This window comes from Equus asinus, chromosome 21 (assembly GCF_041296235.1).
Source record: "Equus asinus isolate D_3611 breed Donkey chromosome 21, EquAss-T2T_v2, whole genome shotgun sequence".
NCBI classification, from domain to species: Eukaryota; Metazoa; Chordata; class Mammalia; order Perissodactyla; family Equidae; genus Equus; species Equus asinus.
Window position 1 is genome coordinate 59,946,400 of NC_091810.1, and position 26,103 is coordinate 59,972,502.

The 26,103-nt window shown below is 42.9% G+C and overlaps 1 protein-coding gene and 1 pseudogene across 2 annotated transcripts in view; one reads left to right on the forward strand and one right to left on the reverse strand.

Moving 5' to 3' along the window:
- Positions 1-8,995: 8,995 nt before the first annotated feature.
- LOC106834281 (small ribosomal subunit protein uS2-like) lies at positions 8,996-9,981 on the reverse strand (annotated as a pseudogene).
- Positions 9,982-19,376: 9,395 nt separating this feature from the next.
- The window catches only part of DCLK3 (doublecortin like kinase 3), a 49,121-nt gene continuing 42,394 nt past the window's right edge, over positions 19,377-26,103 (forward strand). The window contains exon 1 of one of the 2 annotated variants that reach the window (XM_044754724.2): positions 19,377-19,753. In XM_044754724.2, coding sequence (XP_044610659.2) covers positions 19,672-19,753 — 82 coding nt within the window. In that variant the 5' untranslated portion in view covers positions 19,377-19,671. The remainder of the gene's footprint in view (positions 19,754-26,103) is intronic. The other variant, XM_044754725.2, reaches the window with a different exon arrangement.

Consider the following 26,103-nt stretch of genomic DNA (forward strand, 5'->3'; position numbering starts at 1 on the left):
TGGAATCAGATACTGCATACTCTTCTGTATCTGGCTTCTTTTGCTTAATATTGTGTTTGTGAGATTCATACATATTGTTGCTTGTGGTTGTAAATCACTCATTTTCATTGATGTATAGTACTTCATCATGTGACTATATCACCATCTATTTAATCCATTCTATCATTGATGGGTGTTTGGGTAGTTTGTAGGCTGTGGGCTATTATGAATAGTACTGCTTACAGACATTTTTGTACATATCTTTTGGTGAACATACACCTATTTCTGTTGGGTATACACCTAGGAGTAGAAGTGCTACATCCTAGGGTTTGCATACGGCCATTAAAAAGTTATTTTATTGGGGTCATATTGACTTACAACATCATGTAAATTTTCGGTATATATCACTATATTTCAGTTTCTGTATAGGCTGCATCGTGTTCACCACCAACAGCCCAGTTTTCATCTGTCACTATACATATATACTCTTTTACCCCTTTCACTCTGTCCCTACCCTCTTCTCCTCTGGTGATCACCAATCTACTCTTCTTATCTATGTGTGTGTTTGTTTATCTTCCACATATGAGTGAAATAATATGGTATTTGTCTTTTTCAGTCTGACTTATTTTGCTCAGCATGACACCCTCGAGATTCATCCACGTTGTCACAAATGCCGTGATTTTTGTCTTCTCTGATGGCTGAGTAGCATTCCATTGTATGTATATATATACCACATCATCTTTATCCATTCATCCATTGATGGGCACTTGGGTTGCTTCCATGTTTTTGCTATTGTGAATGACACTGCTATGAACATAGGAGTGCATGTATCTTTTTGAATTATTGATTTCGTATTCTTTGGATAAATACCCAGTGGTGGGATAGCTGGATCATATGGTATTTCTATTTTTAATTTTTTGAGAAGTCTCCATACTGTTTTCCATCATGGCTGCACTAGTTTGCATTCCCACCAGCAGTGTGTGAGGGTTCCCTTTTCTCCACATCCTCTCCAACACTTATTTCTTGTCTTGTTAAATATAGCCATTTGTGATGGGTGTGAAGTTATAGCTCATTGTAGCTTTGATTTGTATTTCCCTAATAATTAGTGACGTTGAACATCTTTTCATGTGCCTGTTGGTGCATATGGCCATTTTTAGTAAATACAAAGCCAAAATTGTTGAATTGTTATTGATTTTTTCAGTTTTTAAAAATTACGGTAAAATGCACATTACATAAAATTCAGCATCTCAACCATCTTAAGTGTACAGTTCAGTGATATTTCTGCTCTTCCTCCTGCGTGATAACATTGACTTCAGATCCTTTCAGAGTGGAAGAGGGGAAGAGAGGATAGAGAGGTACTGAGGCTATTGTAAGATGTCTTTGCAGCTCTGGATGTGGCAGGCATAAGATGCTGACTCCTTTTATTGTAGGATGCTTTTGGGATAAAGCCCCCATCCCTGGGTGAACTTGCAGTTCTCTGTATCTGGGTGATGGCTTCTTCTTATAACTGTCAACTCTTGGTTTCTCAAGGTCAGCTAAGACAAAGAAAGTCAATCCTCTAGCACAATGTTAGAGTCTCAGGAAGTATCCTCAGCCTCTCCAGTGCTACATTCCATTTGTCCTTCCAGAGTGGCTTCCTAGATAATACCTAAGGCAACCCACAGACTGGTTCTTTCTTGCAAATTTACCAAACCCAGCTCATAGGAAATACTTTCAAATTCTTTGCTCAGACAAACTTTGGGAGTGTGAGATATTTCCACTATGGTATAGTCTCTCCTTCATCCACTTCATCCAGCCTATCGCTTGCCCTCTCAATTTCCCCCACGAGAATCAGATAAGGGCCCACTGTATCTCCCTAACTGTAGGGTAGTCAGCTTTGTGAAGTTCCTCTTTCTTGTCTCAAAGCTAAGTGAAATGTACCACCCACCTTCACCTCCAGGAGTGAGGTGTGAGTCTCAAGACCACTCTCTTTTAAGACATACTCCTCAATCATACTGTTTATCAATTGACGGGTGAGGAATTCCAAGGTGCATGTAATGCATTTGGGGATATCTACTTTGAAAGTCCTGCAGGATGCTCTGTTCTTCAATTCAATTTGATATCTAATATTTATAACCTTCGGATCTCATTCTCAACTGCCATTTTAACAATATGTCATATAATATAACTTCCATTAATCCTAAAAGCAAACTTGCAATGAAGGTATTGTCATCTCCACTTGATGAAGAGACCGAGGCTAGGAGGCTAGGAGCTTAAATGATTTTTCCCAAGACTACTCAGCCTGTGAGTGCCAGCGGTAGGACACAAGCCTAGGTCTGTCTGACTCCAAATTCTGCATCCATTCTGTAATACCACATAAACAAATGTTTCAGGCTGGATTCTCTGCAAGCAGATGCTGAGACAGAATGTGGGGTTCAAGATGCTTATTAGAGATCAAAATCTGTGAAGGGAAGGGGGAGGAAGCAAGATTGGGCAGAAAGAGAAGTCAAACTGCCATAGAAGAAAGGTCCTGGAATATACAAAATATGAACCTAAGCTTCCTCAAACAAAGGGCATGTTTTTGCTGCATTCTGAAAGGTGAATAGCAGTTAGACAGATGGGGGCAGAGTAGGCGTGTGAGAATGTTCTAGGCCAGGGGTTGGCAAAGTTTCTCTGGAAAGGGCCAGATAGTAAATATTTTCAATTTTGTGGGTCATACAGTCTCTGCTGCTATTGTCCCACCAAAGCAACTATAGACAATATATATGTGAATGGGTGTGGCTGCATTCCAATAAAACTTTATTTACAAAAACAAGTGGCAGGCAGGATTAGCCTGTGGGCTGGCTATGGTTTGCCAACTGTTATTCTAGCCCAAGGGAAGAGCAGGTGCAAAGCCACTGAGGTGGGAAGGAATGAGATACAATCAAGGAACTGATTCAAGGCCAGTGTGGCCGGAGTTAGTCAGCAAGGGGGTGAATGGTTCAAAAGAAGGAAGAAGATGTGGGCAGGTGTTGGATGACTTATGTTCCTGTAGCCCATGTTAAGGATTTGGCATTGTCTCTTAATGGGAAGTCATTGAGTAATTTAAATAATTTTTATTTAACTATAAACACGTATGGAAAAGTGCACAAAAGTACACAGCTTGCTGAATTTTTCACCAACTGAATATCCATATAATCAGCACCTAGCTCAGAAAACAGAATGTTGCCAGAAACCAACAACTCCCCTTGCACTCACCTCCACTCCTCACCCCTCCTTCCAAGAGTAAGCAGTGTCTTGACTTTCAATGGTATATATTCATTTGCCTGCTTTTGTACATTATATAAAATGGAATTATACAATATGTACTTTTGTATCTGGCTTCTTTCACTCAAAATGATGTCTATGAGATTTACCTGTTATTGTTGTAGTTGTAGACTGTTCATTCTCATTGCATGAATATACCAAAATTGGTTTATCCATTCTAATGTGGATGAGCATTTGGAAAGTTTCTAGCTCTTGGCTGTTATAAATTGTGCTGTGTGGAACATTTGTGAACATGTCTAGATAAATATGTATACCTGCTGGATATATATACTTAATGGTATAATTTCAGGGTCACAGGAGGGTGGATGTTCAGCTTTAGAAGATACTGTACAATTATTTTTCAAAGTGATGACATCGTTTTACATTCTCACCAGCCATGTATGAAGGTATGAAGAGTTCCTGTACTTGGTATTTTGCATCTTTTTAATTTTAGCTATTCTGATTGTTTTGTAGTGGTATCTCACTGTGTTTTTAATTTGCATTTTCCTAATGAGTAAACAGGGGATCATCTTTTCAAATGTTTATTGGCCATTGGAGACTTTTATGCAAAAGCATGACACAATCATATGTGCATTGTAAGAAATCCTCTCCAGCTTCCAATGTGGAATAGGTGGGAGAAGAGCAAGAATCTAAGCAGGGATATGAATTAGGAGAGCAGGGCCGTGGTCTAGGCAGGATGTGATGAGAGCTTCGTCTAGGGTGGTGGTAGCTGAGATGTAGGTGCATCTGAGAGCCACTTTGGAGGTAAAACTGACAGACTCAGCGACAGATTTGATGGAGGGGCTGAGAGAGGGAGGTATAAAAATGGCAACTATAAGATTTCTGGTGAACCCACCATCCCTTTCTTTTTTTTTTTTTTTTTTTTAAAGATTTTATTTTTCCTTTTTCTCCCCAAAGCCCCCCGGTACATAGTTGTGTATTCTTCGTTGTGGGTTCTTCTAGTTGTGGCATGTGGGACGCTGCCTCAGCGTGGTCTGACAAGCAGTGCCATGTCCACGCCCAGGATTCGAACCAACGAAACACTGGGCCGCCTGCAGCGGAGCGCGCGAACTTAACCACTTGGCCACGGGGCCAGCCCCCCACCATCCCTTTCTATTCTGTATTTAGGTTGCTATCATTACATATTTTTTCTTTAAGATTTTTTGTTATTGTTACTTTCCAAAGACTAAGGAAGAAAATTTTAATTGGAAAAAAGAAACACATCTAATACAGTAATTGAATACGACCTTTTTATTATTCATCTTTATTTGACTTTTCTTTCTTATTCTCTAGGGTTTCTAAATTTTTAAGTTTCAGATGACTCAGAAATGAAACAATGTGAGGACTTAGATAAATATTACGCTGATGATGAGAGAATTCTCAGAAGCATGGAGACCTCTAGAGACTGCTGGTCTGGCTGGTGGGGTGAAGAGATTTTTATGACCTGCTCTTTCTGTGACTTATCTTCATATAGATTTGGGCAAGGATGTGAATCCTATGGGAGTCCAAAGGATCATGCAGGATCTTAAGTGCACCCACATAAGAAAGCCCTACCCCAAAGCTGGCAGGGCTGAGAGAGCTTCCTGAGGTCTGAGGAGGAGTGTGGGAAAATGTGGCAAACTAGAGAGGAGGGCAGCAGCCTGATTCCTGGCAAAAGCTCAAATAGGCTATGGCCTTGAGTGGCCATCACTTTCTGTCATGTTTTTTGTTTCTTTAGAAAAGCCAAAAATTATTGTTTTCTTCCAAGGTATAAAGTGTGATCTTAACCAGAACAACAACCCCTATCCTTGGCTTGCAGCAAAGGAAGTGTGCACCTAAGTGACCTTGGGCCTCCATCCCAAGACCAGCATGGCAGACATCAACCATCACTCACGGTGTTCTTATCCACAGTGTCCATGTTGAAATGGAGGATGTGGCATGGCAGCCCATCTATGAATTCTTTCCTTGAGTCCTTTTCTTGGGGGAAATGCCTTCTTCCCCTGACCTGACTACCTGGAGCAATCCAGCCTAATGGGCCTTATTAGGCTTTTGCAGCCTGAGCAGAAAGAAAGAGCCTTGGGAGTCTCATTAGCTGTTCCCTGGAATGTCCCCGAGTCACGCTGAATGTTCCGTGATTTAGGTCTCACAGGAGTTGTTGGTGACTATTAACAGAGCAGCATTATTTTTATGTCTCTGGAACACATCTTTTTCCATTGAGCTGATTTCTTGTGGGCAATTCCCATGACACACTGACATCTGTCTCTAATGACCTTAATGCAGGACTTTTCGATGACAATTGGGAATTTTACAATGAGCTCCCACACTTGCACCCTTGGGTTTCTCTCAGAATTTCCTGTTTGATCCAGATGTTCTCCTCTAACAATTTCTCAAATATAAAAAGAGCAAAATTTCATCTGATGGCATTTTTTTGGAATCTAATTGGTATCCTCTGGCTGAGGGCGTAAGTTGTTTCTCTTGAAGCCTCAAATTCCCACTCAGTTTCTCATAGGTGTTGTGATTCTAGGTAAGAGGGAAGGAAGATGAGGGTGGGATACCAAGAAGCATGAGGAATGATGGTCCTGATTACAAGTTCTTGATAATCAAGAAATTTCAAAGACACAGAACACAGACTTCAAAGTTAGATAACGCTGGACTGGAATGTCTGAACGATGTTAGGTAAGTTACTTAGACATTGTATAAAATGGAATTAATAGTATCTATTTCATATCTAACTTATGGTTTTTCAAGATCCAAAACCCCTAGCATACGTTTAACAGAGGAAGAATTCAGTAAATGTTAGTTTCTTTCACTTTCTGTCTCTACGATTATTTCCCTAGGACAGAGTCTCAGAGAGGAAATTACTGAGAAAAAGAATGTAAGTGTTTTTTACAGAATCTCAAAGCTAATTCTTTTCAAAAATCATACCACTCTAAAAGCAATGCTCCTAAGTGTTCATCTCACCACATCTCACCAGCATTGAGTACTATGGGCAAGAAGATGTTTGGCCTGCAGTTGTATTGCTTTATTCTCACCGCATTATATTGCTTTGATAGCAACTGCAGTGAAACATTTCCTCATATCTTTTTGACACTCCTTCAACTTTTGGGTTACCTTGCCTCCTGTATACTGGGACACCTTGCCCTCTGGATGCAGGACTTACATAATACTTCACCTTCCATAAAACTCTCATTTCAAAATTTTATGTTATCACAACAGTCTTATTGTTCTCATCATGTAACTTTAACGTGAGTGTGTTACAAATTTGAATATATAAAATGAATCTTTACCAAGAAAATTCTGCTGTTGTTGGTCTTGCACGTTAAAGTTTCATGTAAGATTTCAGCTGAAAAAAGTATTCTGCTAAAAAAAAGTTTGAAATGGCTGTCATATCTACCATGGTGAGATATTAAAAAATACAACTCTCAGTAATTAATAGATTGACTAGTAAAAAAAACACTAAGGATATATAAAATTTGAAAACATAATTAACAAGAATAATCTAAATGACATATATAGACTATTGTGCCCAAGAGTTGTCGAAGTCCCCTTCTTTTTATGGAAATATGGAATGTGTAATAAAAGTGTCCACATGCGAGGCCATAAGGGCTTCCTCAGCAATTTTCAAAGGATTGGTATTATGGCTATGTACAATTAAGTTAGAAATTAATGACAAAGAAGTAACTAGAAAAATCATATGTTCAGAAATTTTTTTTAAAAATTCTCATTTTTAAACAACTCCTGTATCAAAAAGAAAATCATAACGGAAATTAGAAAATATTTAGAATGGAACAAAACTTGTGAGTAGTACTTAGAAGACAATGTATAGCCTTAAAATGCTTATCTTAGAAAGAAGAAAGTCTCCAAATTAATGAACTAAGCATTTAACTTTATAAGACAGGAAAGGAAAGACAGGATAAAACCGAAAAGCAGAAGCGAGCAGAGAAAAAACACTAGCACAGAAATTTGTGAAATGTAAAACAAGCATATAATAGATATTGATCAAGCCAAAAGTCTTTTTAATGAACAAAATATGCAAAAAGAGAGAAGGCTCAAATAAATAATATTCAAAATGAAAAGAATAACACAATGACAGTGCTGCAGAAATCGAGAGGATATTATGAATCAATTTATACAAATTTTAAAATTTAGATTAAGGGGTGAATTTTTAGAGAAACACAACTTATGAAAACCAACTCTAGAAGAAACAGAGAATCTAAAAGGTCCTATCATTATATAATAAATTGAATCAAGCATTGGCAATCTTTCCACAAAAAAAAATACTAGACGCAGCTGACTTTACAGGCAAATTTTATGAAACAGAAAAAGAACAGCCAACTCCAATCTTGCATCTACTGCTACAGACAATATAAGAAGATGGAACGCTTCTGCTCATTTTAAGAGGCAGGCTAGCATAACTTTGCTATCCAACTCCTACAAGGAGAGGATGAAGTAAGGTAAAGTATAGATCAATCTTGCTCATAAACAGCAATGCAAACATCCTAAAGAAAATACTATCAAGCCAAATTCAGCAATGTATGAAAATAATTAATATACTATTGGATTACTCTAAGAATACAAGATTGCCTTAATTCTAGAAAATCAACTATATAAGATAAACTATGGTTAATTAACATATTATCTTTAAAAAAAGCCATATGATTGCTCCAGAAGACACAGAAAAAAAATTTACTAAAATTCAACATATCTTTATTACGAAAAACTTAGCAAACTAGGAATAGACAGGAATTTCTTTAACCTAATAAATGCCATCAATTAAAACTACAACAAATATCATACTTAATGATATAATACGAAAAACATTCCCTTTAAGGCCAGGAATGAGTAGAGTAACTTTGTAGCTTATCATCAAAACCAGGACACTTTGCTTTTTAATAAAACTATTGGGTTTATTTGGATTTCACTAGTCTTTCTGCCAATCTCCTTTTCCTGTTTCAGGATCCAATTCACAAACCCATGTTGCATTTAATTGTCCTGTCTCCTTGGTTTGCTCCTCTAATCTGTAACAGTTCCTCAGTCTTTCCTCGTCTTTCAAGACCTCGACACTTTTGAAGAGCACTGGTCAGGTACCTTGCAAAATATCCCTCAGTTTGGGTTCTCTGATGCTTTCTCCTGGTTAGAGAGAGGCCACGGATTTATCGGAAGAAAAATCACAGGGGTGATGTTCAGGGTAACTTTGTAGTTCCTCTCTTCAAGAGCTGAACTCTGTATCTTCTCTCTCGAATCTGAGCTGGGCTTGTGACTTGTTGTGGACAGTAGAATGTGACAGAAATGATGTTATGCTAATTCTGAGCCTAGGTCTCAAAAAGTCTTACACCCTTCTGCTTGTTCCCTTGTACATTGCCCAGGCCTATCTGTATCTGTACAGGCCTGAGCTAACCTGTTGAAAGATTAGAGACTACATGGATCAGATACAATCCACGCCAGCCAAGGCCACCCTAGACCAGATAGTCCCCAGCCAACCTATCAGCTGACTGCAGGTGTACGAATGAGCCTATCCAAGACAAGAGGAACTGCCCATCTGAGCCCAGCCTAAATCATTAAATCATAAAACAAGTTACGTAGTTGTGATTTTAAGGCACTAAGTGTTGGGTTTGTTTATTGCACAGCAAAAACTACTACACTCACTTCCCAGCCTGTAACAGTGTGGGCTAGTAAATGAACATAGACTTTGGTGTCAGACAGACTTGGGTTCAAATCCTGCCTTTGTTGCTTATTAACTGTGTGGTCTTAGAGAGTTTTCTCATCTGATTCATTTTTTTTTTTTTTTTTAGAAACTTGTTTATTTTCCGTCAACCTTATTTCCATTTTCCGAGTTTGTGGAAGAACAGCTTAAGACCACTCAGTGGTTGTTCCTACCCACTCAGTGGCCTGAGCAGTGGGAGCTGCAGACCAGTCTTCAGTGGCAGGCTGAACACTCCAGTCTTCAGTAGGGAACTGCTGAATAGGCACAGAGGGCACCTGCACGCCTTCAGACCAGTCTGCAACCTCAGGTTGAGTAGCAGTGAACTCAGGAGCAGGAGCAGTCCATTCACCCTGAAATTCCTCCTTGGTCACAGCCTTTTCAGCAGCAGCCTGCTCTTCCTTTTCAATCTCTTCAGGATCTCTGTAGAAGTAGAGATCAGGCATGACCTCCCATGGGTGTTCACGGGAGATGGTACCCCGCATGCGCAGAACTTCCCGGGCAAGCATCCACCACATCAGACCCACAGAGTGAGCTCCCTTATTGTTGCATGGGATGGCGATGTCCACATAGCGCAGGGGAGAGTCTGTGTTACACAGAGCAATGGTAGGCAGGTTAACATAGGACGCCTCTGTGAGAGGCTGGTGGTCAGCCCTGGGATCAGTTACCACCAGAAGTCTCGGTTCCCGGAAGGCTGCCTGGATCTGGTTAATGAAGGTTTCAGGAGTGAAGCGGCCAGCAATAGGAGTGGCTCCAGTGGCAGCAGCAAACTTCAGCACAGCTTGCTGGCCAGTATTCCTGGAGGATATGACACTGACGTCAGCTGGGTTTTCAATGGCAACAATGGCACGAGCTGCCAGCAGCAGCTTCTCCCAGGTTCTCTTCAAATTTATGATGTAGATGCCATCACTTTTCCTTTTGTAGATCTACTGTTCCATCTGGAAGTCAAGGTTGGTGCCACCTAAGTGGGTTCCTGCTGCAAGGAATTTGAGGACATCCTCCTCCTTCATTTGCAGGACGTCAAGGGCTCCGGATATTGTGAAAGCTTCCCTTTTAAGTTACGACGGGAACCCAGAACAACGCCGTATGGACCCCTCGCCGGGCAGCGCGGAAAGGCTCATCTGATTCATTTTTGAAATGGGCATACAATTTCCGCACACAGGTTGTCACGAGGAGTAAATAAGACCTTTTATATAAAGCTAGCAACACAGAGCTTAATATATTATAGTTGCTGTATAACTGAGGTTCTGTCTAAGAACCAAGGTGATACCTTCTTAAAGTTCAAGGTGTAGGAGGTGCCATCTTTCTGGGAAGCAAGTCTTCTGTCACTGATTGTGTGTGATTTGCTTTCATTTTTCAGAGAAAACATTCTTTAAGCCATATCTTGACCATTTTCATTGCCAGTAATTGCCATTTGCACTCTTCAACTTTTGTTTACCTGAAGACTAAGATAAATAGTGTCTGTTCCTGCAAGATATTTGACTGATGATAACCTTGTTGTTCTGCACTAGAGATCTCCAGCGATCTAAGACACAAAACTCTGCAGACATGAAGGAGTAAAAAGAATCCCACCGATTCCTTTAAACAAAAGTTATCATGCTGCCAAGTGCTGTGGAATTACATAATTATCAGTTTTGCTTTGTTAGATAATTGTGCTTTTAAAACGCTTTCCTGAAAATAGCTTTAAAAATACTTTCTCTGAAATTTAGGGATAATTTGAGGGGGTTTTGTCCGATTTTCTTGTTGCTAGAATGCTGCAAGAAACGACATTATTAAAAGTCAACCAGAGCAAAGTTAGGACATTTTTTTTCATCTTTATTCTCCTCTCTGACACAGAAGAGGCTGTTTCATTTTGCTGGGTCTCATGTTTTCCACCCACTCTCAGTGTAAGTGGGATGGTCTAGAGATTCATGGAACACTTGCAAAATTCTTGAAATTTCAAACCAGGAAGTTTCTATGCAAGTGAAAAGGACAAAGACCACATACAAAAGACAATGGTTATCCAGACCCAGCCATGACTGTCCTGTTTTCATGTTGCAAAAATCGCTATGCTGCAGTTGTTGTTTTAACAAAAATTCTATTAACTTTGGAAAATTACTCTGTTTTTTAATTTAGACCACTCATAAGGTTTTAGATCACATATTTACCAACTTCAGGTTCAAAAAATCATCACAAGTTTCAAATATTGCAAAGCATGACATTAAAAAGTCAAGACTCCTAACAATAGCTTCAGATCATCTAGGAGAATATTTTTTCCACTAGGGTATCCATATCTGCCAGCTTGAACAGCAGGCCAGGCTCACTCTCTCTAGCTGTTTCCTTTTCTAACTCCTCATTTCTCCTAAGTCACAATTGTGGGCACTCAGGATACCAGCAGGTGTTTGATAGCTCTCTTAGTTGGTTTGGATATTGGAATTGCACTATCACCCAGAAATTATGGAGCAATTTCTTACTGAAGACTACCCTCAAAGTCTGTGAGGTCGACGGTTACATGGCACTCTGAGCCCAGGAGGGTGTATGTTTGAGCTTGGAAGAGCACACGACTTGCATTCCTGTTCTGCACTTGGATGACCTGGCCCAGGAAAGAATTTCTTCAGGGTTTGGTGCAGTATTTGAATGTGGCTTCTAAACAATAATATGATATTCTTTCTCTGATTGATAAAGAAAATGAAGTGTTGGGAAGAAATCCTACTCAGTGATGGAGTCATTTGTACCACAGCTGAACCTCCTTATGAAATCTGATACTTTATCTTTGATATTTACAATTGTGATATATTAACCTTGAGGTTATGAGTTCAGCCTCTCTGAGATACTGAATATGTCACTGACATTTGCCACTTGGAATTATAGAAGAGGTCTTTTTTTATATTATCAGTGACATCACAAAACTATTTTTACAGTCTCATCTCCATAATTTAATGTAAGCACACTTCTTGACTGCAATCATACTTTAAGGTGGGAAGAGCAAAGTTGTTCTTGTTGCCCGTTTCTTCTCACAGCATGCTGAGCAGGCAAATACTAAGTGGCTGTGGTTTGATCATGACCATGATGTTTACAGCTTCCAGGACCAGAGGGCATGCTGTTGACCACTGACTAGTCTCAGTCAAAGCTGTGTATGGGTTGTCTTGCAGGAGCAGGCCCTTAACTGTATAGGAATATTCTTTTTCGTTTGACATGTGGCTGATGCTCCATCAGCCCTGACCTCAACACTGGTTTTCCAGTTTAACACAGCTCCTCAAACAATCTCTTCTCCCGGAGCATGAAAGTCATTGAACACTTCTCCCTCATATACATGCCATGCATATGTCAAGAGTTGGATATTTTGCAGTGCTTTGTCCAAATCTAAGCTGAAGTCACTTCTATCATGTACACACACATAATACAGATTGCTCTTTCCTATTGTATCCAATTTTTCAACATAGTGACTGTGTATGACTCATAATAGTCTGGTGAGTTCCATATCAACAGGACATTAGAATTACGTCCGGTGTTGTGGTTAATAGAAATTCAAAAGTAATCTAGAGAAAAGAAACTGAATTGGTATGAGAAATTGCTTCAGATTTCACGAGCCAGGCAACTTCTCTGACATCGTATCAACGATCTATGTACCATGCATGGACTTCAGGCTTACAGTCTAATTAGTCAGTATTACATCTTTTAGAGAAATAAAGTTATGGAACTGTCTTTCATAAGGGTGTGCTTACTCAGTTTTCTTTGTTGTATCATGGATTGAGGGGTTTCTGGGGTGGAGGGTCAGGTCACATCAATCTTATTTAAATGTATCTCACCCTGGTGTCAGTCACTCTTCATTGTTTTTGATGATCTTTGTGTCCTTGGTGCCTGGCATAGTGACTAAACATAGTAGACACCCCTGAAGTGCTCGATAATTATTTATTGGTTGAACAAGTGGATAAATCAATCAGGTAGCAAGGTATGGTGGAAGGAGCATGGGCACTGGACTCAGACAGACCTGGATTCCAATTTTGCCTCCACAACTTATGAGGCTGTTGTGTGACTTTGGGTGAGTTTCCTAACTGTCCAATTCTCAGCTTTCTCAAAGTGTTTAAAAACAGGAGACAGCCTCAGAAAGACAGCCAGAATGACCCTCTCTCATAACGTTATGAGGTTTTAAAGAGGTGACCCTTTGTGGAAGCTCCTGATAGATAGTTCAGAAATGTTCATATCTCCTTTTGTATTGGACTTCTCTACTTGGTGGAGATTTGGAGAATTTTGGAGGGGGTGGGGGTAAATCTACTGAGTGAGTTGGACACTGAAAGTGTTAGATTACACTAGAACGACATTCTTGAACCTGAGAATGAGGAGCTTTATTTTTTCCCACAAAAATTCTCATCATTATTAAACATATAAATAAGTAGATTTTGGTGGCTTACTCTTCTCCATTTCATCCAAAGACGGAACACAGAGATGTGCTGACACTACAGCAGGGCTCTACAAACTTTTTCTCTGAAGGACTAGGTAATAAACATTTTTGGAATATACCATCTCCATTACAACTATTCAAAAGCAGTGTAGACAACATGTAAATGAATAGGTGTGGCTGTATTCCAATAAAACTTTATTTACACAAGATGGCAGTGGGCCGGATTTGGCTGTGAGGTCCATGTAGTTTGCAGACTCCTGCTCTAGAGCAGCACTGCTTCAGCTAACTGTAAGAAACGGGAGAGATCTGTCCACTTTCTCTCTGTTTATCTTTGGGGACAGCACCCATATCTAAGGTGACCTTATATCTTTGCTTGACATTGAGATAAACAGGAAGAATTTCTCTAAAGGCCAACTGAATCACTGATAAATTTATTTTAAGTTTTTAAATAAGAGAATTTGAGCCCTTAATTTAGAAATCTCTGTATCATTTTCAGTTTCAGTATGTCCCATACATAGGCATGAAAATACATATACATTTTACAAATGTGCTTATGCACATGTATGTCTTTAACTTTGTGTGCTTACATGTCTTATTCTGGAATCTTAGGACTGGATATTATTTACTTATTATCTCTTCGTTTTTGAGGGCAAATTTGGCAATTCAATAGAGATTACACATATTTTTGTTCTGTAGTCTAGCTTTTTCAGACTTAAGCCCAGCTCAGTTTTGTAGCTATTATATCTAAATATAGGCAGTGTTCTGAGAAATGCTGATCAAGTTTTAAAAGTAACATAGTATCTCATGATACTTTAAATCTTGCCCTGAATCTACTATTATACTGTAAGGACTTGAGACTGTTTTGGACTTTCCTTTTATTACTATTCCACATTTGAAAATTGATTAGTAGTTTTGCAAATGAGTTTGTTTTTATTGCTATAATACAGAAACAATTATGTGCAGCTTGCTTTTATGGCACTGAGAGCCATATTCTCGGGCATCAGGAGGGCCCAGATGGCAACTTTAGCAGACATTGGAAACAAACTGATTCGCTTAAAAGCAGGAGCTTGTATCCAGGAAAAGTGGTAATGCATTTTAGATATATTCCTTAAATCATGTCTACACACAGCTGACACACAGTTCTCTGACTAGAGTGAGAAGAAAGATTATACGCGTCAGTGACATCCATGGGTAATCCCGTAGTCTATCTTAGGCAGCAGTTTTGACTTCTTTTTCCTTTTTGAAACCTTCCACTAGTGTGGACTTGGATGAAACATCATGAGTCTTTCCAACCAGACTGAGGCATTTGGGGTGACTTTAAGGTAGATAAGAGTCACCAGCTGAATGAAAGTTGCCACTGACTGGGTCAGTTGTCAGCATTGGGGAGGGATCAGATCAGCCATAATGCAATCATTTCCAACACCCTACTTTCCTATCTTTCTGCTGGTAGGGAGGGCAGAGTAGTTAGGGCTTGAATCAAGGCTTGCCAGTTGCTTACCGTGAGGAGGTGATGCTTGAGTGAGGGCTGCACAGGGGCAGATGAAAGGTGAAAGCAGTGCAGGGAAAGAGATGGTGGCCAAGACAAAGTAAGGAATTTGCACTAGCTGGAGCCCACAGTATCCATGGGGGAATGACAGGAGATGAGGATGGACAGGTAGACAGGACTAGAGGTTGAAGGGTCTTGAAGGGCATTCTAAGGGGTTTAGATTTTAACTCTCAGGAGACATAGAGCCATTGGCAGATTTTAAATGGAGAAATGACATAACCACTCGATCAATATTGAGAAAGATTTCTTTGACTCTAGTAAGGCTGATGATCTGGGAGTAAGGATGAAAAGGATGCAGCAGCGTAATGGAGGAGATGCTTGGGATGTTCTAGCTGGGATGTGGGATGTAACGAGAGTTTGAATAAGGCAATGGCAGGGAGGCAGAGAGGAGGAAGAGGAGAGAGCAGAGGATTTGGTGACTGGACGCAGGATTCACATTAATCCCTGAGTTTATGGCTTGGACAACTGAATCAAATAAGACCAAGAATCCAGTAGGAGAGACAGATTTTGGGGGAAAGATGATGAGTTTTGTTTTGGATATGTCATAAAAGGTGCCTGAGTGATCTGTGAGGAGTTGTCTGGTAGGCAACTGAGTTGGATCTTGAGAGAGAGGAGATGAAATTGTTCGCAAGTCAAAACGAAGGATTGGATAAGATAACGCAGGGAGAATCTACCAAAGATAAGAATAAAGCTCCGAGAAATAGCAATTTAAGGAATCATTGGAGGAAGAGAGACCCACAACGCAGTAAAAATGTTTGCTTTAAGGTGCGGTAGAACCGAAAGCAACCAGTGCTTTAGAAGTCAGGAGAGGGGAGAGTTTCCAGTGAAACGAAATAAAACAAGGACTGAATTGTGCTCACTGAGTCTGGCAGATCAGAGGTCGTTAGGAGTGCAGGGAAAGCAGCAACGCGGCAAGAGAAAAAGCAAGTCAGACTGCAGCAGATCTGAGCAGCTCAGCAGAAGAGAGGGAGCGTAGATGGGAAATGCGAAGGGATCTCTCGAGAAGTTTACCTGGGGAGGTTAAGAAGGGAGATGGTGACAGCTGGGGGCGAGGAGGCAACCTAGAAATGTTCTATCAATGTGACGGGAAGAAATGTAAAGTGTCACTGAGGAAAACACTGCAGATTTGTTGGAATAGTGATCTATGTAAGACTCTGAACTTTTCTCCTTTCTCCAGATCTCAACCTGGAGTCATCTGGGGTAATGCTGTGAAGTAGGGAAAGTTCTCTTGGAAGCTCCATCACCCGTTTATCTAGGTCTCCCTGCAAGCTTCTCCTGAAAACACAATGGTGTCCCACCCAGGCTTGATCTCCTGGAAATGTTTCTACCTCCGTCCTCAACAAAGCCTACCTGGTGTCCTGAATATGTCAGTCAATTTCCCTGCCACATGTATTTCCCCCTCCTGGCTTAAAACATCCTCTGAACAGCCTCAGAGAGGCAATCATCCCATCCTCTAGCTTCCACTTCCATCCTACTTCTTCTAGCCTCTTTCCCATGGAGTCATGACTGTTGGGACCAGGGCTGGACACCTCCCCCAAAGAAGCCAATCCAGTGATTGGCCAGCAGTTTAAGCAGCCTGGTCAGAATAAATAACTGGGCCACGTATATTCTGTCTTTGGAGAAACTGGATTCTGAGATGTAGCAATTGTGGAGGACCTTTGAGAGTAAGGTCATGATGTGGTGGCCAATCTCCTTTTGGATGTCTGTGATATTTCTTCAGATGGCCTTAAAAGATCTTGTGCTCCTCGTCAATTAACCTGAGCTGCCTGAGTGAATTTTGCTCACTTGCAACCCAAATGGCTCTGACACCTAGCCTAGACCACCAGGGCTATTACTCCCTTTTCTTCAGCTATGCTAAAAGAGTTGCTAGTTAAGTGGCTCACTATAAGCATGAGGTTCCCTTTCTTCTAATTTACGTTTAAATTATTGCAAATGTCTGTATTTAATGTTTTTCTTAATATGAAAACAAAGTGTTTTCTTTTTTGAGTGAATTGATACAAATCATCATTTAGAAGCTAACAAGAGGCTCTGACTATAGTAGGTTAAACATATGAGGATTTACTCCCTCTTAAAGGAAAGTGTGGTGTGGTAGCTCCACGTTGTCATAAGGGACTCAGGCTTCTTCTGTTTTTCTGCTCTGCAATCCTGAGGGCTTGGCTTCACCCAAGATGGCTGTTGGAGCTCCAGCCATCATCAATCTCCATGTTAGCTAGCTTTTGCTACAATAATGCTGAGAAACAAACCAAGCCCAAACTCAGTAGCTTACACAAATGGGCATTTATTTATCTCACTCATATGTCTGCAGGTCTGCTGGGGTAGCTCTGCTTCAGGCTGCAGGTGGCTGAATTCTAGCTGTCGTTTGAAGTTTAGGTCTGCTGCATGTTTCTCCACATTTTCCTTGGACCAGCAGCTACCTGGGCTGTTGGCAGAAGGGCAAAGCAAACCACAGGACTACATTCCAAGTCTCTGTTCACATTATCTCCAATAACATCCATCCCATTGGCCAAAGTAAAATGGCCAAGTCTAAAATCAAGGTCAGGGAAGTACACTCCATAAAGAGTGGATTGTCTAATTCTATTAAGGGATGGAGCGAAGAGTTGAAAGCAATAATCCAACCTACCACAAACCTGAAATCCAAGAAGAAAGGAGGGGGTTGAGAGGCACAAAGGAATGTACCTATTAACCACATCAGCATTTTTAAAGAGCCGGTCTGAAACTCCCACACAACACCAATTCTATTTCATTAGCCAGAAACTTTTCATATGGCCATTCCTGGCTGCAAGGGAGGCTAGGAAACATATTCTTTATTCCAAGTTGCAGTGTGCTCAGCTAAAAATTGGTATCTGTTACCAGGTCAGAAAGAGAGAAGAGGTATGGAGTAGGCAACTAGCAATTTCTTCCACAGTGTTCAACAGGATGTGTAGGTTTATCCCTCACTGTTGTGGGGGAATCTGATAACTTGAGTTAAGGTGTTCATTATACTTGTTTAATGTGTACATCTAATTAACATATAAATGATGATTATCCAGCCAGTAATTAAACACCACTGGACTGCTGCTTTTGCAAGAAAGAAAATATAAGTCATATGATTTCTCCTCAGCAAAGGTTAAACCTTTTACTAGAACTCAATTTACTTAAGTTTTATTTACTCTTAAAATATAAATGATAGGGCCAGAAGAGTGGTTGTTAAGGCTTTTAAAAAGAAAGTATTTAAGTAGCTGAGGGGCACTTACCTCCAAGAGAAATTTCCAAATAATCTCTTCCTTCAGGCTTTTGCTCAAATGTCACCTTGTCAATGAGGTCTTTCCTGACTCTCCAACTTAAAATGACAACATTCCTCATTCCCCTTTCCTGGCCTCATTTTCCTCCTTACCATTCATCACCATACTTGATTATTTCATTATCTGTCTCCCCACCCCTCTAGAAGGTGAGCGACTTGGAGGCAGGTCATTTTTCATTTTGTTCACTGTGGGTGAACTGGATTGCTGAAAATGGTCCCTGATGATCACTTTGGATGGTCTGGTCATCAAACCAGCTAGAAGCAGAAGCTCTTTTTCACACAGTGGTTTCATGAGGCTGCAGCAGCCATTTTGTGACCCTGAGACAACAAGTCCGAGAAGAGAAGGCAATATGTTGAAGGTGGCCAAGTGGAAGCCTGGAAAGAGACTGGGTCCTAAGGTCATCCCTGAGAAGACCAAGCAACAGGGAACTGCCTTCTTCTAGACTTGTTATGTGTGAGAAAGAGAAAGACAGGCCCTGACATCTGGGAGCTGGCTTGGTACTATCAGCTCAGCCCTGGTGTTCTGTCGAACATGAACAATTTCACAGAACACCAACCCTGGATACTACATGACCTGATGGATCAAGGCAAAATCAAGACCACTGCTGTAATCCTATCAGTGGCCATGTGGAGAGGTGGGCATGGTTTTTCCTAGCATTCCTCATTCTCCCAGGAGGGTCCTGGGAACAAGTACTTGAGGATATGGGCCCCCAGGGCTGGGGACTGTGACTGCAGACCTGGGTGATCTGTGTGTTGTGCTCCGAAGGGGTATAACAATGCAAGGGGCATTGGTCAGCTTTTACAGAGTACCAGGAAGACACGAGGCTGGAGGGATGTCTTGCAGCCTGTATCTTTGAGGCCACAAGTGTGGACCAGGGTGTGAGCAGGTCTTTGAATCTGGGGGGCAACAAGGATGTAGGGCGGCTGTGGGCCCTAAAGTCCTTGTATGAGAGTAGTGGGAAGCGGGCAAGAGGATGGGAGTGGTGCGGGATGTCCTGAACTGCCGGCACGGGCAGCTGCTGGGGGTTCCTGGGACGCCTTTGGTCGGCCACCAACAGAGAACGGGGGTGAGGCTCACTTTCAAAGCCGAGCAGCCCGGCTCCACAGGGGCGCGGGGCGGGGAGGGAGCGCAGAAAGGCTGGAGCTAGCGGGGCGGAGAGAGGCGGGGCTGCTGAGGGGTCCCCAGAGGCCACCTTCGGGCGCTCACTGGCTAAGTAGAGGGTGCGGGCGCAAGTTCGAAGCCCAGCCCCGCCCGGCCTCCAGGGTCCCGCGCGGCGCGCACGGCGGGGCGGGGCGGGCGCGGGGAGGGAGGTGCGGCGGGCGCGCGGTTGCTAAGCCCAGCGCCCCCGGAGACGTTCCCGGTGGCTGTCGCCGGGCGCGGCGCGGCGCGGGGAGGGCAGCGGCGGGGAAAGAGGAGAGAAGGCGGGCGCGGGCTCGTCGCCGCTCGCGTTGCGCCCCGCCTGTCCGTGCCTCTCGGCCGTCGAGTCGCGGCCCCGCTCTGCACCGCCGCGCCTCGCTCGCCCCGAGCCCGCCGCCGCGCCATGCCTGCCGCCGCGCCCACCCCGCGCCCGCCACCGCCCCCGGCCCGGCCCGGCCCCGGCTGCCCTGCTCGGCCTGCCCCGGGTAAGTGCCGTGCGCTCCCGCGGACCGGTCGGCGACGCCGCCTGGCTGGCGTGGGAGCTCTTCTGTCGCCTTGCCTGGAGACCCCGCTCCTTGCAGGAGGGAGCAGCAGTGCCAGTCCCGCGGGGGTCCCCGAAGCGTGCCGTGTGTGTGTGTGTGTGTGTGTGTGTGTGTGTGTGTGTGTGTCCACACCGCTGAAACTCGCTTACTGGAGATAACGCTATCCGGAGCTGGTTTCCTCTCCCTCTCCAGCCAGAGGGACCTTCCTGGGAAACGCGTGGGCATTTTGCAAGGTGCAGAAGAGGGAAGGCGCCAGGGAGGGAGCTGACATTTATTGAGCATCTCAACGTGCCAGGTGCTTTACCAGAGTTGACCTCCTCCTCTTCAAAACCTGTCAGGAAGGTGGAATTATCCCCATTTCTCAGATGAGAAAACGGAGGTGCCCAGAAGTCTTGACTTGCTCAAGGTCGCGTGGCTTGATAACGGTGGAGTTGGGATTTGAACCCAGGCTTCCAGACTCTCTGACCTAGCTAAAGGAAGGGAAACTCTCCTTAGAACTAGATAAAGAAACACACAGAAGCACTAAAGACCCTTAGGAAAAAGGCTAGAGGCAAAGGATTTGAGAATTAACGGAAACAAACCATGAGTTTGTGAAATATCCCATCAATTAATTTCAAATATAGGACCGCATTTACACTGCCTTGCACGTCTGGCTCTGGGGGCGAGGTGTTGTGAGGTAGAGAGAAGACTGCACCAGTGCTGGGCAGAGGCGTCTGGGGACACCTTTTCAGAGTATCCGCCTGCTGGGAGTTGGGGGTGAGGAGAAGTTGTGGAGGGAACTCAGTTGTTATTCATCCCCAACAGTTAGTCATCACTCCAACTCACCCTCTCCCTGTTGATTCCTACATCCCTTCCTTTCCTTGGTGTATTGTCCAAGATGACAGCTATCAAATTGAAGCTGGGCCCTACCTTTGGGGTTGCTTTTCATGAAGCATCTTGGCATGAGGTGGTCCTGTGCTTTGGTGGTTGTGTTAGGAGCTGTGAAGTTAGTCCATGTCCATGCTTATAAAAGAGATCTGTTGGGCTAGTGTTGAGCCAACAATCACCATGAGGGAGGCATCTAGAGCAGTAGCCAGGCATTGTGCTCATCCTTAAGGGGCAAGGTAGCAAGAAGTGGGGGCCCCAGGAGGAGGAAAAGGAAAGGGATATTGGGTTTTCTGGGCAGTCCAACTTCAGAAAAGAATTTCAGTTTAGTATTTGGATTGCTTTGGGTGGTGCCATAAGGTGCTTCACTGGAGAAGGAACAGAGGCAGAAAACAATTTCTGAAAGATGCTTTGTAACTCATTCCATTTAGGTCTGAGAGGTCTCTGAGCCATGTTGCTTGATGATGAGCTAAACGAAGTGAGGAGGGAAAGAAGCCCTGCATGAGAACCCCGTGAGGCTCAGAATACTGGAGTTGGAGTCTTCCTGTTATCATGGCCAGGCTTTGGGCAAGACTAGGAGAAAGAAATACTGGTCTTTGGACCGTCCCAGGTGCTTCAGGTCTACGCTCTATCCTCTCCGAGTCCTTTGCCATTTTTGTGCACATTGGTGCCCTGAGCTCTTTCATTCCCAACTGCCAGCCCCTTCTCTTTGTTGGAGGATGACACAAGGGCTTCTGGAATCTGCTTGGTCTATAGGAACCAAGAGCAAGGAGTGCCTGGGAATTGACATCTCCCCCAGCGGCAGCCCCTAACCAATCACTGTAGGTGCTGGAGGATAAATAGTCCAGTTCCCTTGCCCTTGATTGAGACACTCAGAGATCCACTGTGGAGTTGTGTCAGGTTGACCTCTGTGAGTCTTTCTGGGCTTGCTTCTCTTTCTTGTCTCTCTTCTTTGCCCCCCTACCAGCTTTTCCTAGGAATACTTCCTAATAAAACACTTTCATAGGAATTCTTATTCGGGATCTGATTCTTGGGAACCCAACCAAAAACATGGACCCTCTCACTCTCAATGTATTTTTCCTCCCGTGATATCTGAGTAAGACTGTATCATAGTAATGGGTAGCCTGTGCTAGCCTGTAGGGTGCCTTTGTATGAATTTGCACAAGATGCCTCCTTCTGGGAGGATGGAGTCCTGTGCCCAGGCATGGGATTCAGTGCCCATTAGTCTCCTCATCTGGGTGCCTTTGGCAATGCCCAACAGATGGGGTGGCGTGGTGCTTGTGCCTGGTGCTCAGAGAAGCAAAACAAAATGGAGAGTTCCTTAGTTATCCCAGGATCTTATTTCTTGGCTCCTCTCATACCTCTTTTTCCCAGTTCAAGGGAAATTTGCCTCCTATGTTTTCCTAAATATTTGAATATTTTAGGCAGATGTTTTACTTTTCTCTGGACGAGCTGGTTAAATGTCTTGGCTTCTTTCTACAGCCAATAAAGGGAAGGGAAAGGCTATTTTGGCCAGTGGAGCCACAGTACCCCAGACTGCAGGCGGTGGTGGTCAGGGAGGGTGGGCAGGTCTCCACCAGCCTGTCGTTCCAAGGGGCCTCTGCCTTGTGGCGTCATTGTGTAGGGGCTCAGATGGGCTGCTTTAGGCAGAGGCTCTTGCCTGTGGAGGTTTCCTTTCCTTGAGTCCCAGGGGCCTGTTGTATCTATTATCCAGAGTTTCCGCACTTTTTCCTTTGGTGACCTCTTGTTAGTGTCTAAATTTGGGCCATCTCTTGGTAAAGCAGAACCCCTTTTGAAGATGCATATGTGGGAGAGTTGTTTGAAAAGGATGTTTTTGTTAAATGCCTGGTAATGATGTCAGAAGAGGGAAATACAGGGAGAGTGGAAGAGTGGGAAGAAGACATCTGTACTGGGAACTGGGGAGTTGAGTTCCAACCCCAGAGGTCCGGGGCTTCCCGGTGACCTGGGGCAAGTCACTGAACTTCTCTGGGAACCTCAGTGTCTTCATCTTTCTTTTCTTAATAATTGCCCAGCTGACTTCAGAGGGTTGTTTGATGATCAAAGGGCACATATTTTCATTGACTCATCAAACAGTTATTGAGCAAGCCTATAAAATCCTTACCCAGGGAGAACTGGCTGTCTCTTGGGGACAGTGGTGTATGTGGAGGCACTGTGGTGTGCGTAGTAAGTGATGGAACAGAGAGGAGCACTAGTTCAGCAGCTGTATGAAGGGACAGGGGAGTCTCCTGAGCGGCTTGGGCTGGTCTTGAAGGCAAAGTGTTCACAGAACTTCGCAAATGGCAGGGTGCTGTGTAGTGTGTCGTTATGGGGGTTAGAGCTCTTGATCCATCAGAACTGCCTTTAAATCCTGACTCTGACACTTCAAAGCTGTGTGATCCTGGGAAAGGTACCCAACCACTCTGAGCCTCAGTTTCCTCATTGGTAAAATGAACATGAACGAATTGTTCTGAGGATTAAGTGATGTAAAGCACTCAGCTGATATTATTACAAATAGAATATATTGTTATTAAAGTTACCTTTTAGGCTAGAATTCTGTTTGGGTGTCTTGGGCCAGTGCTTCTCAAATATTATTGGGCATATGAATCCTCTGGGGGATCTTGTTAAAATGCAGTTTCTGATTGAGGAGGTCTTGGGTGGAGCCTGACATTCTGCTCTGCTCGCTAGCTCTGAAGTTCTGTAGGTGTTGCTCGTTTGGGGACCACACTGTGAGTATAAGGCCCTGGGCCACTCCTCCCAAGGTAAAGTCTGAGTCCTTTGTGGGGGCTGAAGAACACTGTGTTTGAGATGACGGGGAGGGTTTGGACCTCCTAAGCAGGTCTGACCTGGAGCTGGGGCAGAGAGAGCTGGGACTTGCTGCTTCCTAAAGAAGGTGATGGACAGAATGCAGCTTCCTTCCTGTGGCTTAGGACCAGACCCCTAGAGGAAGCTCTTCCTTCCCAAATGGCCAAATTCTGCCTACTTCTCCTGCATGCTGGCCTTGAGGATGGAAAGATGAATAAGCCACTGACCCTACCACAGTGCTGTTGGGGGCGGGGTAGAGGCAGGCATGTAAACATGTGATTATTACGTGGTGAGATAAGCATTCTGTAGAGTTCATGGGTAATGGAGATGGTAGTAAGAGGGTTGAGAAATGGAGGAAAACTTCCTGGCAATAATTATGTCTGAACTGGGTTTTGGAGGATGAGTCACAGTGGTGGGGTAGGGGAGGAGGGCAGAACAATATGGGGAATGGCATTCTAGGATTAAGGAACAGCTTGTGTAGAGGTAGGGTGCCTTTATTCAGGTCACTGTACTAAGAGTCATTTGGAGGATGGATTGTGATGGGAAGTTGATCAGGGAGACAGAGCTTGGTTCTTGAACATGTATTAGTCAGGATAGGGCCCGTTCTGCTGTAGTAACAAATTAACTTCATCATCTTAGTAGCTTAACCCAACAAAGGTTACTTTTCACTCATACTCTGTGTCCCTCACTTGTCAGTGGAGGGCCAAGTTGACAGAGCTTTCCCCATCTTACAGCCACACCATTTGGAAAACGTGGCCTATGTAGTCACCAGTGCAGGAGGAGATCATGGGAGATCATGCTCTCCGCCTCTTCCATGCTTCAGTCTGGAACTGATGAGTTGCTGCTTATGCCACAGCCCATTGGCCAGGACTCATTGTGAGGGGGCTGGGAAATGTTGGGCGGTGTGGATAGAAAGTCCAGAGAACATCACTGTCTTTCCCACATATGCCTTGTTATAGAGCTTATGCCTCATTCTTTAAGGCCAGAGGTTCTCAAATGGAGTATTATGTGAATTTCTATAAAGGAAAAGAAATCTTGTAGATCCTAGTGATAGCTGAAGTTATTTTTATTATAATGCAATTCAAATATATAGCAACATTAAATAGGTCTAAACTCTCTATTTAGAGCTTTCATGTAACCATAAAACCAAAACGAATTATATAAATAAAATATCAACACATCTACAAATCGAGTAAATTCAGATTAATTTCATGAATTTAATGTGATGGATGAAGTTATTTTTGCTAAAACTAAACCACTGTTTCTGGTTCTGATGAATTTGGTATGCTATGTGCCATGCCACGTGGATTGTGTGATGGCTCAATTCTCTCATCAGTTTCCTCTCTCTATATTAAGTCTCATTAGCCCGTGACAGTTAAAATAACATTTCTTGTTGCCTACTGCATCATAAATGCAAGAATTCATATAGTGAAATGATGTGTCAGCACATGGTCATAACATGGTTGTTCAGATGATCCAGAATATGTTTCCATTGTTTTTCTACTGATAATCTTAAAAAAGATAATCATGAAAATGAAAGTGCAAAGTTAAACAAAAAATAATGTTAGAGAACTCATGAAGCCCCTCAAATATGTCCAAGGATCCCCCAGAATTGGAGAAACAGGTGGAAAACCACTGGAGTGTTTACTGAAGTGGAGAGAGATGATCAACTGAATGGTTTAGAGACTTCACTTTGAACAGGTGTGTGGGTAGGTGAAGGGTAGGGAGGAAGGCTAGAAGCAGATGCTTCAGGTCAGATGTGATGACCATGGGCACCAAGGCAGTAAGCAGTTAAGGGAATGGAGAGAAGGTGTCATATTGAAAGACATTTAGGAGGTGGAATACATAGGAATTGGAGATTGACTGGATGTGAGAGGTGAGGGAAGGGAAGAGGAGTCAGGGATGACTGAGCAGTTGATGGTGCCACTGACCAGGGTGAGGACCACACGTGTCCATGAAAAGAACAGAAGAGCTCAAGGCTAGAGCTGTGCTCAGCCATATTCATCATCCCTTCTTTCCTAACTGACTTAAACTTTCCTGAACTGATTTCCGAAGAACTGCTGCATCTTGTGGGGTCTATTTTTCCTCTCCAGGACATTTAATTAGTGCTCATTTGGGTGATAGGAGTTGCTTTGTTAGCCTTTCTATTGTGCCTGCTGCTTCTGACCCATTGGAGAGGGTTCTGGCAACATTTTGCCTAATTGAGTACATACTCTTTTGTCTTCTGCATGTTTGAAGAAAGTGAAAAAAAATTGAGAAAATTGTGCATGGTTCTGAGATAGAAGCTGTCATACCATAAAATGAGATAGTTATCTGCCTTCAGTTTTTAAGAACATCACCAATCAACTTTCCACTCTGTTTTTTTGCACAGAGATACTCAAAATTCTCCGAGGAGAGATCACATGTGGTGCAGGTTAAATGATCTCTAGGTAATTATATAACAAGGAATATGGAAACTCTGTCCTTTGGGGAAGTGGAGGGCAGAGAACATGAGGCCACCCAAATAGACAAGCGAATAAAAATGTCACAAACTAAAAACAAATCCCTGTGGTTGCTAGAGTGAAATCTTGTGTTAATTAACGTTTTTGGCATTAAATAATTTAAAATGTAATTTGGTGTTTCCTCTT